The sequence below is a fragment of the Ictalurus punctatus genome, chromosome 4 (assembly GCF_001660625.3).
Source record: "Ictalurus punctatus breed USDA103 chromosome 4, Coco_2.0, whole genome shotgun sequence".
NCBI classification, from domain to species: Eukaryota; Metazoa; Chordata; class Actinopteri; order Siluriformes; family Ictaluridae; genus Ictalurus; species Ictalurus punctatus.
The window spans coordinates 24,190,553-24,208,750 of NC_071284.1; the positions used below are offsets into that span (position 1 = coordinate 24,190,553).

An 18,198-nucleotide genomic window follows, 5' to 3' on the forward strand; every position below is an offset into this window, starting at 1 on the left:
ATGGACTCATCTCCATTGTGTACCATCCATCCATATTCAATCGCTTACTCCTTCAGTGTCGGAGGAAGCACAAGGCAGGGTACACCCTGGACAGGGTGCCAGTCCATCGCAGGGCACAATCACATACATACACTACGGACACTTTAGACATGCCAATCAACCTACCATGCATGTCTTTGGACTGGGGGAGGAAACAGGAGCACCCGGAGGAAACCCCCACAGCACGGGGGAAAACATGCAAACTCCGCACACACAGCCCAGGCGGGAATCGAACCCTGGAGGTGTGAAATGAACATGCTAACCACTAAGCTACCATGCGCTCTTGTGTACCATAATGTGTATAGTGAGAACATTATAACACCTTGAGGAATGCCAGTGCTGAGTGTTATATGAAGAGAGATTCCACACTCACCACCTGAGATCTATTAGATGAAAAGTCAAAGATTCAGGTGTTAGTGGGTAGACCACTGTCAGGTAGTTTCCTTACTAGCTTAGTGGGGTTAACTGAAGCTGTAGTCCAGAAGTCCAGGAATTCCATTTGTGCAGGTGCTTGAGGGAATATTGAAGAGTGATATGTGCTGTATTGTCTACAGACCTGTTTGGATGAGAGATATACTGCAGGGATTCAAGGGACTCTGAAATTTGCTTGTTGATATGTTTCTAGCTTCTTGCCTTCTTCATGGCTACTGCTGTGAGTGCAACCGTTCTATAATCATTGAAGCCTGTTATTCAGGCTTTTTTTTTTTTTTAATATTATAGTAGTGTTTAAAAGAGTGTAGAATGGTCTTTTGCATGAGTGAAATATTAAATTTGTCTATGTATATTCCCCCCAACTGGGCAGCACAGGTTGAAATATTACAAGGCAGGGGTCGCAGGAAACAATACAGGGCAGGGGTCGCAGGAAGCACAAGGCAGGGTACACCCTGGACAGGGTGCCAGTCCATCGCAGGGCACAATCACATACATACACTACGGACACTTTAGACACGCCAATCAGCCTACCAGCCTAATCAGCATGAGTGAAATATTAAATTTTAAATTATTATTATTTTTTTAATAAAATTTTTAATTAAATATTAAAGCAGCCTAATCAGCATGAGTGAAATATTAAATTTGTCTATGTATATTCCCCCCAACTGGGCAGCACAGGTTCCCTTTCAAAGGGAGCTCAACGTTACGTGAGCTTCACCTTGTGGGAAGCACCCTCGCCTCTGACTGTTATGTGAAGCTTGTAAGAAATAATGCCTTTTTATAGGCCTGACTCGGTCATGTGACATGGCAATTAAGTATGTTGCGTGATTATTAAACTGGCACCTGTGAACCATGCCTTATTATCTTCAGTGAGACTGCATGTCAGTTGTATTGTGTGAATGGTCACAAAAAGACTCTTAATTTCTTCTCCAATAAAAAAAATCTCTTTACTTTTCTGTCCCTTTAAAAAAAGAAAAAAACGAAAAGTATGAGTGAGGGAGAATTCAGGAAGTGTGTCATGCCTTGCCCTCGTTTTATCATGGGGATGGATGGACACACTTTCTGTGTGAAGTGTCTGGGGGTGCAGCTGTGCCAGAGCAGCCCTTGAGAGGGCTGACTGCATGCATTGTGAGCGCTTTATAATCAGGCAGCTCCACTCGCAGCTCACTCTCTCCTCGGCCTAAGGGAGTTGGGTTTCAGAGCCTCGCGGACATTATGTGACAAATATTATGATATCAAACAATTGCAAACACAACACAGGTTTAAAAAAAAAAACTTTGGTAAATATAGGTGTGCAACAATTATTAGCACCCCTATGAATTCATATTAGAAAAATATATTTGAAGTATATTCCCATTGATATTTAATTTTTTTAGTAAACCTGGATGAACAGGAAAAGGAAATTGTTCAACCATGTTTCACAGTGGTATAAATATGAGGTAACAATTATGCAAAATTCCCTTTGTCGTTTCTAACAATGGGTAAAACCAAGGAATACAACTTTGATTTGAGTCAAAAAGGTTGTTGAGCTTCACAAAGAAATGGCACTGCATATCACCCTAAAAACACTATACCAACAGTGAAGTTTGGAGATGGAAGCATCATGGTGTGGTGCTGTTTTTCATCACATGGTACTGGAACACTTCATATAATTGAAGGAACGATTAATGGAGCTCTTTCCCGGGAGATTCGTGAGAAGAATCTGCTGCCATGCCATCCACCAGGATGATGAAGATGAGATGTGGGTGGACCTTCCAGCAGGACACCGATCCAAAGCATACAGTAGCGGAAACTCTCAATTGGTTTCAGAGAAAAAAAAATCAAGGCATTAGAATGACCCAGTCAATCACCTGACTTCAATCCAAGATTTAAAGACAATATGTTTAGAAGAATGGGCCAAAATCACACCTGAATACTGTGGCTGATTAATTTTTTCATACACTGAGTGTCATGAAGCTGTCATTACAAACAAAGGCTCTTCCACTAAGTATTAAATAAATTTAATTTAGTGTGTTCAATACTTTTTTCCAATGTCATTTCACTTTATTACACATAACTTAATTTATGGGCTTGTTTGGATTACTTTATATGTGTGGATTTCTTGAGTTAATACCAAAGTCTGGTGAAAATTCCATGTGAATAACCTCATTGGATATATATTTACTGAAAAAAATGTTCATGCATTCAATACTTATTTTCCCCACTGTGTGTGTGTTATATATATATATATATATATATATATATATATATATATATATATATATATATATATATATATAATATAAAAATCAGTGACTCTACACTGTAGTGATAAGATCAGATTATGAGATTGTACACTGATTCTCATCTTCTTTTTCTTCAGAACAAAGGATGAATCTTTAAAGTTGCTTTCCACCCCGAGATCCCCACAGGACCCGATTACAGACACTTGCACACGGCCTGTTGAACAGACCCATGAGACTCATGAACTGACAGGTCAGCATTGTTCTATTCCACACAAAAATGGAAAGATTGCAAAGGAAACTGTTATGCATATATGTGTGTTAGCCACAGGCAGTTATTCAATCAATAAATGAAATCCTACCTACCATACCTACTAAATGGCCTCACCAAGAATTTCAAACACACTTCAAAAAAGTTTGTTTCACCCCCTCACTGCTCAGGCCTTTGGAATTCCTGTAGCAGGTGCTGCCAATCAATCACACTTACACCACTGAAGGCTATTCTCAGAGCTTTTATCACAGTGGAGAAGATGTCTAATGGCTTGACTGGGGCCTCTGACAGCAGAGGAACACGTACACATTGAGATTTTGCAGGTGGAAAGAAGAAAAAGAGTAGAGAAGAGTGAAGAAGCTTGCATCTCACTTAAACACTGTAACTTTGAGTTCCAGCATCACCCCCAACACTTACTCACACCTTGTATGTGTACACTAATTATTTTCTGAGACTGAACATTATCATGCACAGCTAACTGATTGAAAATGGTCTATTTGACACTATGTACATGTCTTCCTACGGTGTATCAAGCTTAAAATATGACTTCAGAAATGGGCAGATTTAAACCTCTTCCGTGAATCTGACAGTTTGTCACTACGTTGATTGAAAAGATCTTGAATATATTTAAATTATTCTTCTGAGGATGTAGCTTTTTTATCACAGTCATGAACACTTCCCATTTGAATTGTGAGCTATGTCTTAAATCTTACACAATACACTGTATTCTTGGAAGAGACACCATGTGCCTGACTATGTAGTACAACCCCAATTACGAAAAAGTTGTGACAGCCACACATTTCAAATCTGATGACTGCAACACACTCCAAAAAAGTTGGGACAGTTGACTGTTTACCACTGTGAAACATTAGCGTTTCTTTTAATAACACTTATTAAGCATTTGGGCTCTGTAGACACCAGTTAGTTAAGTTTAGCAAGCAGAATTTTCCCCATTCATCCACTATGCATTTCTTCACCTGTGCAACTGTATTGGGAATTAATTTCCTTATTTTCCGGTTCATAATGCACCATACATTCTCAATCAGAGACAAATCAGGATTGCAGGCAGGCCATGCTAGCACCCGCACTCTCTGCTTACAAATGTGGTTTGGCGTTGTCCTGCTCTGGATTGCAGCATATGTCGCTCTAAAATGTGTACATGGGCACTGACACACCCACATACCATGACAAACGCTGGCTTTTGGAGCTGAGCTGATAACAGTGTGGTGTTTTTCCTCTTTGGTCATTTTCCTCTTAGGCCTGGAGAACACAATGGCTGTTTTGTCCACAAAACATGACTCCAATGTGCTACTGTCCATCTCAGATGAGACCGAGCCTAGAGAAGTCGGTGGCACTTCTGGACAGTGTTGATATATGGCTTCTGCTTTTCATAGTAAAGCCTTAACTTGCATCTGTGGATGCAACAGCGAATGGTGTCGTCTGACAAAGGTTTACCAAAGTATTCCCGAACCCATGCCAGGATATCCATTAAAGACTCATGATGGTTTTTAGGACAGTGACGTCTGAGGGATCGAAGATCACATGCATTCAGAAGTGGTTTTCGTCCTCGCTCTTTACGCACCGAGACTTGACCGGATTTGTTGAATCTTTCAATTATATTGTGCACTGTAGAAGGTGAAATGCCCCAAATCCTACCGATTTGTCTTTGGGGAATGCTCTTCTCAAAGTGTTAAATTAGTCGCTGACGCATCTGTTGGCAGATCGGCAAGCTTCGACCTATCCTTGCTCTTGAAGGACTAGGCCTTTTGTGGAGGCACCTTATATACAATGATTAGACAATTGCCTCACCTGTTTTACATCACCACCTTATTTCAACTTGTGACATTGCTATTAGTCATAAATTGCCCCTGTACCAACTTTTTTGGAACCTCTTGCATGCATCATTTTCAAAATAAATGTTATCTTCAAAAAACTATGCAGTTGATTAGGTAAGACATCAAATACGTTGCCTTTATATGTTTTTGTTTAAATACAAGTCAAAGTACATTTACAAATCACTCCCCTTTGTTTTAATTAGAATTTTCCATACTGTCCCAACGTTTTCAGAATTGGGGTTGTACTTGGATGTTTGTGTGATACTGACAACTCAAATCAAACTCTACTGGCACTACAGAAAGTAGGCTAAAACCAGGAAGCACATTTCACATGCATTTTCTTTATGTTTGTCTGAGTGTTCATAGGGAACATCTCACTACATTTTCCAGTGTGAACGTACAAAAAAAATGAGAAGTATATGATCTGAGACATAGCTCTGGTTATTTCATTCCTACTCTGTTTTTGTTCATGGTGCCTGATCATTTGTATCGCCTTTCTAGTTGTCTCACTTTGTTCTTTTGAAATGGCAATGTTCTCTGCAAAGTCTTGTTGTTTTATAGTGCTTTTCATGCTCTACATCCTTTTTGTCTTGTACTTCTTTATTCTCAGAACCCTGTAATATAACGGACACAGAGGGATGGTTCGTATCCTTGTATAAGAGGTTTATTAACAATCCATAGTATACAGTATGAAAACGCAGTCAATAGAACAGGCAAGGAACAGAGTACAGATCAGATACAGGATTGAGAGAACCAGAGGAATGTCCAAAGAACATGGAAAAAAGGATGAGAAGCAGGGGTCAAGCAAACAAAGGCTCAGAACTTACACAATAACTATTCGGCTGGGTTTTGCAGTTACTCGAACTGCCCATGTGCTATTTATACTCTAGGAATAGGAAGTGTCTGCAACAATTGAAGAGGAGTTGTAGAATTCAGGGGAGGATGCCCTTTACTGGTGTGTTGGTGAATATTCCCTGATAGACATGACATTTGTTTTGTTTGTTCACTGTTATATTTGGCTTGTTTCTTTAAAGCTTCCATTCGGTGGCTTTCCCACTAAAAAGCAACAGCTTAGACTTGCAAAAAATGTATTCGTAGCTGGTTTATGCTGATTAGTTAACTAGCAAAACCAAGCTAAAAGTGGTCTTGTTGATTGCATACTTGCATACATTCCAAAACAAGTCTTGGACAAAGCATCACTCAGAGTTTAGTGATAAAAAATCCCAAATTTTGTACATCCCATGGAGAACTATTAAATTCATGGAGAAAAAAAAATATGGCACAACCAACTAGAGGAGGCATCTCAAGACAGAGACTGGGCATAGTGGACATTAGTCAGAGAATCAATCAAAAAGGCAAGTGTAACTATGAAGGAGCTGGAGAGACCGATGGAAAAACCTGTTCACTGGACAGCCACAGCCTGCAGCCTGCCACAAAGTTGGACTTTTTGGAGGAGTGGTGAGAAGAATGCAGTTATTGAAAAAAAGACATTTAAATGTATTTGTTCCAAATTCAGAAGACATGGAATATGAGACTGCTATAATGAGACCAAAATTGTACTTTTTGGCCTCGCTACAAAGCAGTACTTAACACAACACTGTTCATCACCCCAAGAACATCATCCACACAGTGAAACATGATGGTGGTAGCATCATGTTGTAGAGATGCTTTTCATCAGCAGGGACTGGGAAACTGGTCAGGTTTGAGGGCACATTGGAAGGACCCAAATACAGGGCAATACTAGAAGAAAACTGTTCCAGTCTGCGAAAGACTTGAGACCTGTGCAGAGTTTCACTTTCCAACAGTTCAATGTGCCAAAGCTTACTGAAGCTTACAAAGTCAAATCTGTGGCGAGAGTTGTTGCTCACCAATAGTCTCCATCCAATCTGACAGAGCTTGGGCAATTTTACCAAAAAGAATGAGCAAAAATATGAGGATACAGATGAACAAAGCTTATAGAGACATGCTCCAGAATACAGCTGTAACTGCAACCAAATGTGGGTCTAACAATTATTGACCCAAAGTGAATACTTATGTAACCACCAATTGTCTGCTTTTTTATTGAATTAAGTTTGTGTCAAAATGTCACTTTCAAGTTTTAGCCATATTGTGTAAATCAAATGGTAAAAATTCAAATTAAGTCGATATCAGTTCTAGGTTATAACACTACAAAATGTGGAAAAGTTCAAGGGGATAAATGCAAGGCACTGTAAATATAGTTGACTAATTTTTTTTTGCATTATTAAATCCTTCCTGTCTCAAATGTATTGTCTGAAACATGCTCTTACTTTTGTTTTACACTGATTACATTTTGCACGTTGATAAAATATCCGTCAGACTCCACCTGTCACATAATCTCTGTCTCTCTTTCACATGTGCTGCAGCTGAGGAGATGGATCTGCACCATTACTGCGTCTCTCTTTTTGCCATCTCCAGCTCAGCAGAAGCAGAAAAAGTGAATAACATTTTCAAATCATGCCTGAGTATCAGAGAGATAGATGAGGTAATTCAGTGCTCTCTGTGGCTGCTGCCCATATCACCTGTAGGCACTGAGATATCCGCTATTTAACTAGTGTATGGCTGTAAGCTATGCATTTACATTTTAATCTCCTCTCCAGATTTTTCCCATCGGTTGTTTTCTGGTTTTTATTTTATCCAGACAGCAGGAGACCCTCTGGTGGGTGCTTCCTTTGGAGTCAAGCAGAGAAATTATAAAAAGTGAGTCATGCTACATAGAAAAGAGATATTGAACAACATAAACAAGTTCTCAGTATGTTCTCAGTATCTCATCTTGTGTCATAAATTCTATTTTAATGGAATTGTATATTTATTTTATTCTGTAATTGAATGGAATGAAAATGAAAACCCAAACACACTGGACTGAAAACTAAAACAGGAAACCTGATGTCATTTTGTTTTATCAGTTTTATTGTATTTATTTATGTATTAATTTACTTCGGTTGTAAACGTCTTGTACTTGTACTATTTATACTTCTAAGTTAAAACTTATTTTTCCAAGGTAATGGAAAAAATACTGTATACAGTGTACAATTATATTTAGCATAAAATAGTAAAATATCTTTGCATAAAATAGTGTAAAATATTTGGTTCCATTTCTGGTATGCATTGAGCAGTTTCAGAAAATGTAATGTATTGTAAGCTTACCACACAAGGAATAAAATAATCATGTAATAACAAATGGGCTGAAGATTACACCATGACTAAGGATACAGATTGGGTAAGAACACAGGGGGAGCAGATTGGATAGCTAATGAGATTGCAAATGAGCAATGACATAAAGGATGCATAATGTATAATGATAGTGAGTGCAGATCAGATAAGACACTGCGACCCAGATCAGGTGGGATACAGATCGGGTAATGACATGTGGTGTAAAGTTCAGGTACATGATACAGTGGCTGCAGATCAGGCAACAACATAGTACACAGATCAGTTGAAGTAATAATACAGGGGAACTGGATGCAGATTGTTTTGAAAATTAATACATGGGATAGGGATGAAAAATGTAGTTAGAACACAATGGAAACAAAGGAGATAATTAGGAAGAGGTATTAGCCAATGACATGATGCTCAAAAATTGGTATGTGTTCCTATTTTTTCTTTCATTTCTTAATTGTGTTTTGGGTTCTGATGTGGATTTATCTGTATTTTTTCTCCTACAGAGTGAATCAAGGAGGAGATGCTTTAGCAATGCCTTCCCAAGCAGAAGAAGAAGTTTTGAATCCAACAAAGCCACTGGATTTCTCACTAAAAATTCAAACACTGGATAATGAAAGAATTCTGAGTGGGTCAGTAGAATCATTCTCAGAGTCACCACCTTCTGACCAGCTCTTGTTATCACTCACGTTCCATAGGCTCCAAAAATCTGTGGCTATCTCCACTTTAACAGACTCTGATATACTAAACACTGAACAATATAAGGAACACACATTTCAAGAACCACAATCACCAAAACTTCTCAAACCACAGATATCAAGATATCCATCAAAATCCAAGTCAACACTCAAATGTACAACACAGGTTTGGGATTCCTGCTCTTCTATTTCTCTTTCTTCTCAATCCCATAGTCCATTAATTTCCACATCAATTCAGAGTCAAACACCAGCATTCCCTGTTTTGTCCAATCCAAAACAGAGTCTGACTCATTCAGAAAGCTATCAAACAAGATCAAATACTCTGAATCCCCCATTGCCTTCCCAATCAGAAGAGGTTGAGTGTCAAACAAAATCACTCGATTTCTCACAAAGATGTTTTAAACCTGCTAATGAAACAATGCTAAGTCAGTTCTCACAATCACCAAAATCTGATAAACTTTCATCATTCACTTCTCATGAAGGTCAAAAATCAGATATCTCAGCTATTTTAAACAGTTCAGTACCTGCCTTAATAACATCACATCAACAAGAGGAACACACAATTCAAAGAACTCTGTTACCAAGACACAATGATTTTCACAAACCACAGACACTTAAAGAGCCTTCTTCACCACAATACAAGTCAGCAGTAGACTGGGATTCCTCCATGTCTCTTTCTCTGCAATCCCACAGTCCATTGCTTTCCTCATCGGCAGCATTTCCTGCTTCCTTCATGCCAAAACTGAGCCCAGTATCTCCAGAAGACCAGTGTACCATTGTATATGCTAAAGTTCCTAAACCACTGTTGTGTAGGACTGTCCAAGAAGAAGAGGATAAAAATAGGTTTACTCAAATCTTAAAATCACCAAGACTTGTTGACTTTCAGAAACTCCAAGCCACATCGACACAGAGCTTTGATTCCTCTTTTTATGCTCAATCCCATGGCCCATCGCCTTCCACATCAATTCAATGCCTCTCGCCAGCTTTATCCATTTCCTCCAGGATAAAATTGAGTCCAATGCCTTCAGAACTCGATCATATTAGAGCTAAAGCTCTGAAGCCACTGTCTATTAAATCATCCTCTCAGACCCAAAGTGATAACACTCCATCACAGTTCCAGCCACCTTCAGAACTTCAGAAATCACCTTTATTCTCAGACAACGAGGAACCATGTTTACTTCCTTTAGGATCATCATCATCAAAGTCAGAAATCCTTCAAAGCTCATATCCTATTCACCTGAGATCATCAAGTGAGTAAAATTAGCATCCTGTTTTGTTCACTACTAAGCAATATTCTGTACCTTTGCCATCATCTATCAGCTAAAAATAACAAGTAAAATATATCTAAATACAGTTAACTATATACAGTAAATAAAGGGTGTAATGCAATGACACTGATGATATATATATATTGTGTGTGTGACATAGTTATGTTATAAAATGATAGCTAATTTAAGTAGCTATCTGGAAGGCTGTTTACTTGGCAACATCAAGATGTGCAAGTTTGTGCATCATTTTTGATTAGTCCTGGATTCCACAGACCGTCTGCACTTTCCCTGTTTGCTTGCCAAAGTTAATTTAGACAGAGCAATAAAGGCCTTTCTCTTTAGATATCGATTAGAGCATTAAATAAATACCCAGTGCACCATAGCATTAAGCCAGGCAATTACACACTGAGGAAAACTACAGGAACACAAGGCAGGAACCTAATCACCACCATCACCTGGGGCTCCCAACAATCGGAATTGAAATGCAGATATGCACACAGCACAGCAGGAACTCTGCTGACTTGAGACATGCAAAGAAAGACACATATACTTACACACGCTCTGACTAAGAATCACACATACACTGCTTTGTTCCCACACAGCAGGAACTTTAAGCTTTACTTGCTGACTAGCAGAACCATGCAGGCATCAAGCTGTGTATTATAAATGTTATTAAAGCACTGGGGAGAAAGATGAGAGAGAGAAAGATGAGAGAGAGAGAGAGAGAATGAGAACGAGAACGAGAACACCCCACAACTGGCAGCTTTTGGAGCCATTCTTAATTTATAAAATATATAACAAATATAATAATTATAATCCCATTTCCCACTTAATCATACAAAACAATATTTGCAAGATAATCACAGAGGACTTTCTATTTAATTGTCTTCATTTTTCTGTGATGATCCCATCCTGAAACAGATTGAATACAGACCCGGTTCAAGCTTTGTTTTGTAGGCAACAAGGTTAAAATATATTTTTAGTGTAAAATGTAATCATTACAATACACTGACAGATTATTCATGTATCACTTCAATTATGAACATTAACACTTTCCAAACTTTTGAGGGTTTTGTAAACCCAGGGTTTCTGTAGATCATTGTGATAAATGATCTGTTCAGAAATACAGCATGATTTGTATATTCCAATATGCTATGCTCTAAATGTGTTGGGCTCTTTAAGAACACCCTTGCCCCTCAGTGCGCATGTACTAGGAACCCACGTGAGCTATGTTAACAGGTGATGTGTCGTGTTTGTGACTCGAGTTCTGTTAATAAAATCGCGTTCACATTTGGCAATCGTTGTGTTTATCTATGGGACAGACAACAGTTTCCTTCAAGAAATGCAGACACAGTTGTATGTATAATTTCATAATGATGATATCATAATGGTACTATATTTAGCTACAGGCTTGTGCACACATAGACATCAAAGGGGGCTTGCGCACCTGCCCTCTTTCTTCATCGAGAGAAAGTGCCCTTTTTCTGGAGTGCTTTTTTTTTATTTAATAAATGAAGATATTCCTGTTTGTGCACAGCTTCCTGGTCAAACAAATATATTTATTGAATAAAAAATCTAAATATCAGGTCAGGAGATGAGATTTTGTTGAGTTTAGATGCCTTCCCTCCCTCCGTGACTGCAATACTTTTGATGGAAAATTAATCTCATAGTGATGAACAAAAGACTAAGATACCAATGTCCAGTTACTACCAATGAAATTACATCTAATTTGCCAAAAGACAAATACAGTTAACTTGTGTCTTGAAAATATGCATTACTCATGAGCTACTAGCTAATGTAATAAGTTACCTAAAGTTTAGCTAAGGCAATATATCATGGCCATACAGGCTAATGTACTGTACTCAGTGGAGACACTGCAGGTGAATACCGTAAAATTTGTGTCTAATAACATCATCACAATCACCAGATTGATATACAAATGATGTGTTAACTAATTCAAATGCACGAATTTGCATACATTTGACAAGACACTACAGGTGAATAGGATAAACAAAATAACTAAAGCAGACCACCACAGATCTTCCCCAGTTATTGACTTACATCAGGAGTCTTTCCCCCTGAAATGTTATGTTTAAATATGCAGATTAGCTTGTTTTGGTTAATTTAGAAATAATCTACAGATGCAAACAGACGGAGGGTAGTAGGCTTAAAATAAACACCATCTAAATGTGTATTTTGGCACATTTCTTTCCATTAGAGTAAAAGAAGACATGGAAGCAAAATAGACCAAAATCTCAAAATTGACTACTACATGAAAAAAAGTGTCCTGCCTTAAACAGTAACTTCATAATTTTGATTGTAGGCTCCTCATCTAATAACTATCCATTCTATTAGTTTGTTGTAGGCTGATAGAGCTTTAAAGGATACAGACAGCCCTCTCTCAAATGTGAAACTAAGTCCTTGTGACCATCAGTTATGCTGTGTGTGTTTTTTTTAAAAAAGAAACAATTATGATAACTTTTTTCCACTTGAGCCCCTACCCCCCAAAATGTCTGTGCACGTCCCTGTTTAGCTATATAGGCTGCTTGCTTTACAGGTCATGTGACATGTGGAAGCAGTTCAAAAAACAAACAAACAAACAAATAAACAAAAAAAACATTGGCAATACACTAGGAACAGTGTGAATGAAAATAATAAAGAAAGGAATAAAACATGACAGGGTGGTGTGATATGGCCTTATGCGAAGCAGAAGTTGATTTTTATCCCTCTTGTACCACAGGAATATGCCAATGATTATTTATTTATTTATTTATTACAGAACCATCTATGGGGGGAGCATGGCTTAGCATGTTTGCCTCACACCTCTGGGGTTGGTAGTTCGATTCCTGACTTCAATTCCTGTCTCCTGCAGGGTGCATGCAGAGAACTTGTATGTTCTCCCTGTTCTTGGGGGTTTCCTCCTCCATTCCAAAAACATGTGTCGTAGGTTGATTGGCATTTCCAAATTGTCATAGTGTCTGTGCAGTTGTGTCCTTCAATTGGTTGGCCTTTGAAAGGGAACTCAGCTTTTTGTAAATTAACAGAACAATATAGACAACTTTCCAAGATTTTCACCTCATTAAAGTGATAAATCTGGTAAAAATGAAATTAACAAAATTCTCCTTCTTACATTATCCCAGAGATGTTTGCTTCTTTAGATATTAGCATGTTTATTTTTTTCACTGGATCAAAGGCTAATGTTGCTTACTATAAGGGTAGCTTCACACATTTACACACTTTTACCTCAAACCATGTTGAGGAATGTCTTTTTATCTGAGTGTAGGATAATTTAGACATGATGCAACTGGTCATACTGTTTACTGAACCTTTGTTACAGTAAAGTTCAGACACCAAACATGTCTTGGCTAATGGAGTACATTTGTGGAAGAAACTGTACATTCCTTTTTGGTGAACACTTCAAGAAGTGTTTATGTGCCATCATCTAGAAATAACTTTTAAAAAATTACATTGCTATCTTCACTATCTTTAGTACAATTCTAATAACACTAAAACTTTTCTGTTGGTTTTTGTGCAGATTCAGATATGTCAAGTGACAGTGTTGGCATGATGCCCACTGATGAAGACTCTTCTGATGAAGAAATGAGGAGATGTGCACTGCAGGACATGGAGGAAGAGGAGGAGAGAAACACATTCTCATTCCCTCCATCACTGTTTCCCATTGCAGATTTTCCTTTCCCCTCTCAGAGCCCCACGATTGAAGAGCAGTCAGCATTCTTTACCAAACCATCCCTGGTGAGCATAGCAAACGTGTCTGTTTCACTGCAATGTGCTTCAGTTCTCATATGTTGATAGAAATGGAGAATGTGCAGATAGAAAGTAGGATTGAAATTGCAGAAATATTTTTTTGTTTTTGAGGGGAAGCAGAACTGAAAAAACAAATGTTGTTCTTGCAAAGATCCAATATTTTTTAAATTATTGACCCAATGAGTTTAATATTACTGATATTTGAGAAATTTAGTTCTGTGAATCAAATTTCCTGTGTGATAAATAGCCTTTTTGACCTGCCAAAAATTAAGGGAGAAAGTGAGAGAAAGTGGTAAGTTAAAATATAAATTAAATATCTAGTCAGAGGACATTCATTTTCACTCTTTTGTCTGGCTCATGTTCTTTAGGTTTTTATCTAATCTAAATTAATTTTGCGTCAAATTTACAGCGGCCTGGTAACAATCACGAAATGGACATTTCTCATTTCCTTTCTTCACCAATGACACAAGGTATCATTGAAGAGAGGCACCACTGTCAAAGCACCCTGGTGTATTTTGCCTGTGGTCATCTCTACTAAAGTGCATACAGTAGGTCAGTGCCAAACATTAGGGTGTCACTCAGATAACAAAATTTCACAAAAAAATTATTTAAACCCGACCTACCGTAAATAATGTAGTTTGGTGTCTACCGTTATACTTCTACAGAATCAACAATTCACATCAGCATTAAACTGTTGTATTGCAGTGGCAGCAGAAATTGAATGTAGCTTGCATTAGTATAAAGTATTCATTTGATACATCCAGCGGTTGTGGGTTCCTAACATTCAACAGAAACAATGTTCAGAATTTTTGGCATGAGTGATTTTTTTTCTCCCCAATTTGATCACCTGCCAATTCCCACCCAGCAGCCAGCTCTCCCCTATCATATCACTGCTACCAACTGGAAATGGTGAGGACTAATGCGCTTCTGGGACATGTAAAGCCACCCAATCACATGAATTATTGCTCATTCTGCATCATAGGACAGCATAAAATACTCAGAGGAAAGCACTATCTACACTCTTCTGCATACATGAGATGCCAATGCACAGGATTGGCTTATGTAGCTGTGATTGACAGGGGGGAGAGAGAAAATGCCATCCCTCCCATCCAGAGAATATGGCAAATTTTGCCCCCTTGGCTGCCAGCCACAGATGGCTTTGATGAGTGAGATTTTTTTAAAATTCATTTGGCTAGCTAGGTACAAACCAGGTGTGTGTGGTGCTTCACATCTAAAAGAACAAACAAGCAAACAAAAAACTATGCACACAGCTGTATCAGCTTTATCCAGCTTAAAATTTTTCTGGACCATTACTGTCACGTTCTGAGGGTGGAGACGGAACCAGTTGCAGGTGACAGAATCAAAGCAGAATAATCCAAAGGAAGAGTCAAGGTTCGTAGTCGTGAAAACAGGCAGGAGTCAGGCGATCAGGCAAACAAACAAAACGAGGCTAGGCAGAAATCGAGGTCGGGGACATAAACACTGGTCAAATTCACTTAATCAAAACTCACAAGAAAACGGGTGGGCAAAACAGCAGAGAGCAAGTCTACTAAACGTATTACTTCACAAAGTCTGTTTGCTTCTAAAGTCTCTTAAATGCTGTAGTGGGAGTGTGTGTGTGATTGGAAGCAGCTATGTGCGATTAGAACTCCGGGGAAGGTGAGCACATGCATGTGTGGGAAGTGTAGTTCTCAGCGGCCATGTTTGTAGTCACCGGTGCCTCCTGGGAAACTGAGTCTTGGCTTGGCTGTGATATGATAATTATGCTCAACATTGTGTTAGTAAATGAGTTTTCTGATCATGGTTTTAGTGGTGCTTTAGGTGTAAGGAAATATATGGTAAAAATAATGAAGTTATTAATGATATTAATAATGTTTCTTTGTATTACAGGCTGTAAGCTCATTAGCGCAGAGATACAACAGTGTATCCACAAACTACCAAGGCCTGGATGGCTTCTTCACGCTGGGGCTAGACTCCAGGTCTGTTCCATTGAGTCCAGCTCCATCACACGCTCCTCCAGAGATGCATACACACTCCACAAACTCAGAGGCCTTTATGTTAGGTCAGTACTAGTGCAAACAGTCCAAAATTCTCTGGTGAATAAAATTGATTTCTATGTCAAGAGTCAATCAGTACAATGTATTTCATCATACTTGATGGTAAGTGTTTAGTTTATATTTAGATTATTTAATTTTTGTTTATTTAAGTTTATTTATGTTATAGATACGGAGATTGGTGTAGTAAATCAAATCAAATCTTTCTACTCCTTGTCAGTAGTTATAATGGATTATATTTGCAATCCAGGCTACAACTTTGCCAAAAGTGCTATCTTTTCATTTGTGTTATTGTTCCATATGGAGTGGAACCGTTTAATAAGTAATGTAGAAAATGAAAGACATTTATTGTCAGTCAAGAGGGACAGATTATGTCCACCGGAGATGATAATATGATATAAATGGAGGATGCATTAGCTAAGGGAGCACTTCAAACGCTTCCTGTACACACTGTCATGTGTTTATTTTATTTTTTTTTGTGTTTGTGTGTGCGCGCATGTGTGCATGTTCAAAATCAAATCAGATTGTAACCCAGTGGAGTTTGGTACAAGCTGGATTTTCTTTATTCCTTTCTACACTATTCCTGTCCTCAAGCTTTTTATTATTTTTGGCAAAAAACGGTAGAAGATGAGTTAATAAAGACTTTATGTCCACCTGAGGCTTTAGCTTGAGGTATGAGACAATAATACAATACAGATGGATTTTTTTTTTAAGCTTAGGAAGCTCATCCTAGCTCTGATTCGCTTTGTATCTTAACCCAATAGTGCCATTATTGGTCTGATTCTCATTCATCTTTAACAAATGTGCTTAAAGGTAGTGTAATTTATATATATATATATATATATATATATATATATATATATATATATATATATATATATATATATATATATATATATATATATATATATATATATATATATGGGCAAATGTAAGGATCTGAGCTACTTTGACAAGGGCCAAATTGTGAGTGTTAGACAACTGGCATAGGGCATCTCCAAAATGGCAGGTCTTATGGGGGGTTCCCAGTATGTAGTGAGTAGTACCTACCAAAAGTGGTTCAAGCCAGTGAATCAGCAATAGGGCCATGGCCATCGAAATGATCACTGATGAGAATGGTGAGCGAAGGCTAACCTGTCTGGTCTGATCCCACAGAAGAGCTACTGTAGCACAAATTTCTGAAAATGTTAATGCTGGCTGTGATAGAAAGGTGTCAGAACACAGTGCATTGCAGCTTGTTGGATATGGGCTGTGTAGCCACAGATCAGTCAGTCAGAGTGCCCATGCTGACCCCTGTCCATTGATGAAAGTGCCTACAATGGTCATGTGAGCATCAGAACTGGACCATGGAGCATTGAAAGAAAGTGCCCTGGTTTGATGAATCACATTTTCTTTTACATCATTTGGATGGCTGGGTGCGTGCTGCACAAACAAGTCCAATCCATGGAGGCCACACCTCGCTACTTACAGGACTTAAAGGATCTGCTGCTAATATCTTGGTGCCAGATACCATGACACACCTTCAGAGGTCTTGTGGAGTCCTGTTTTGTTGGCACAAGGGGGAACTACACAATATTAGGCAGGTGGTTTTAATGTTATGGCTGACCGGTGTATATTTGTATTTCATAATTGAAATTGAAACAGCTTTCTGTATTGCATTATCAGGCCATTTTTTCCTCCAGGTGTTTTTTTTTTTTTTTTTTTTAAGTAAATGAAAGTAAGTAAATGAAAAATATATAAAACCTGTATTTTTTACAGCACTATGCTATTCGGACCATAATTATTCTGTGTTTACATGAATGGCCCAACAAAATACTGCAGGGTAACAGCCACTGCACAGATTATGCCATTCTCATATATCCATTTATTCCCCTGTTCCATTTTCCCCACACTTAATGAGTTACTCTTAAGAGTGCATAAGTTAGAATGTAAACAGTAATATTTCCATTAGTACTTTCTAAGATTGCCATTAATACAGTAGGGAGGAAGTCAGTGGAGAGAAACAGAACTCTAATGGCCTCATTTTTACAGTTGCAATCAAAATTATTCGACACCCATTTCAAATCAGGTTTATTGTGAAAATTTACAGACTTTCATTTGTTTGTACAAGTTTGAACAAGTCAAACAAAAGCAATTGGAATAGTTCAACACAATGAATGCAACCAGATTTATGAGAAGGCAGGTTGTGAAAAACCCTCGAGTGACTGCAAAAGACCTGCAACAAAACTTGGTGGCAACAGGCACTGAGGTTTCAGTGAGCACAGTAAGGTACAACGTAAGACGTACAACACTACTGACCCAAAAGCACAAGAAAAGTTGGCTCAAAATCATATAAATAATGCACAGAAGTTTTGGGATTCTGTTCTGTGGAACGATGAAACAAATCTGGAACTTTTAGGCACTATGGATCAGCTGCATGTCTGGAGGAAGAAGAATG

General features: G+C 38.2%; 1 protein-coding gene across 4 annotated transcripts in view; it reads left to right on the top strand.

The window, feature by feature from the left end:
- The window catches only part of zbbx (zinc finger, B-box domain containing), a 78,357-nt gene that overhangs the window by 47,569 nt on the left and 12,590 nt on the right, over window positions 1-18,198 (top strand). For 2 of the 4 annotated variants that reach the window (XM_047153224.2, XM_047153226.2), the window contains exons 11-16: window positions 2,834-2,946; window positions 7,184-7,302; window positions 7,459-7,517; window positions 8,483-9,924; window positions 13,478-13,695; window positions 15,598-15,769. In XM_047153224.2, coding sequence (XP_047009180.2) covers window positions 2,834-2,946; window positions 7,184-7,302; window positions 7,459-7,517; window positions 8,483-9,924; window positions 13,478-13,695; window positions 15,598-15,769 — 2,123 coding nt within the window. Of the gene's footprint in view, window positions 1-2,833; window positions 2,947-7,183; window positions 7,303-7,458; window positions 7,518-8,482; window positions 9,925-13,477; window positions 13,696-15,597; window positions 15,770-18,198 lie in introns of those variants that run through there. The other 2 variants (XM_047153225.2, XM_047153227.2) reach the window with 2 other exon arrangements.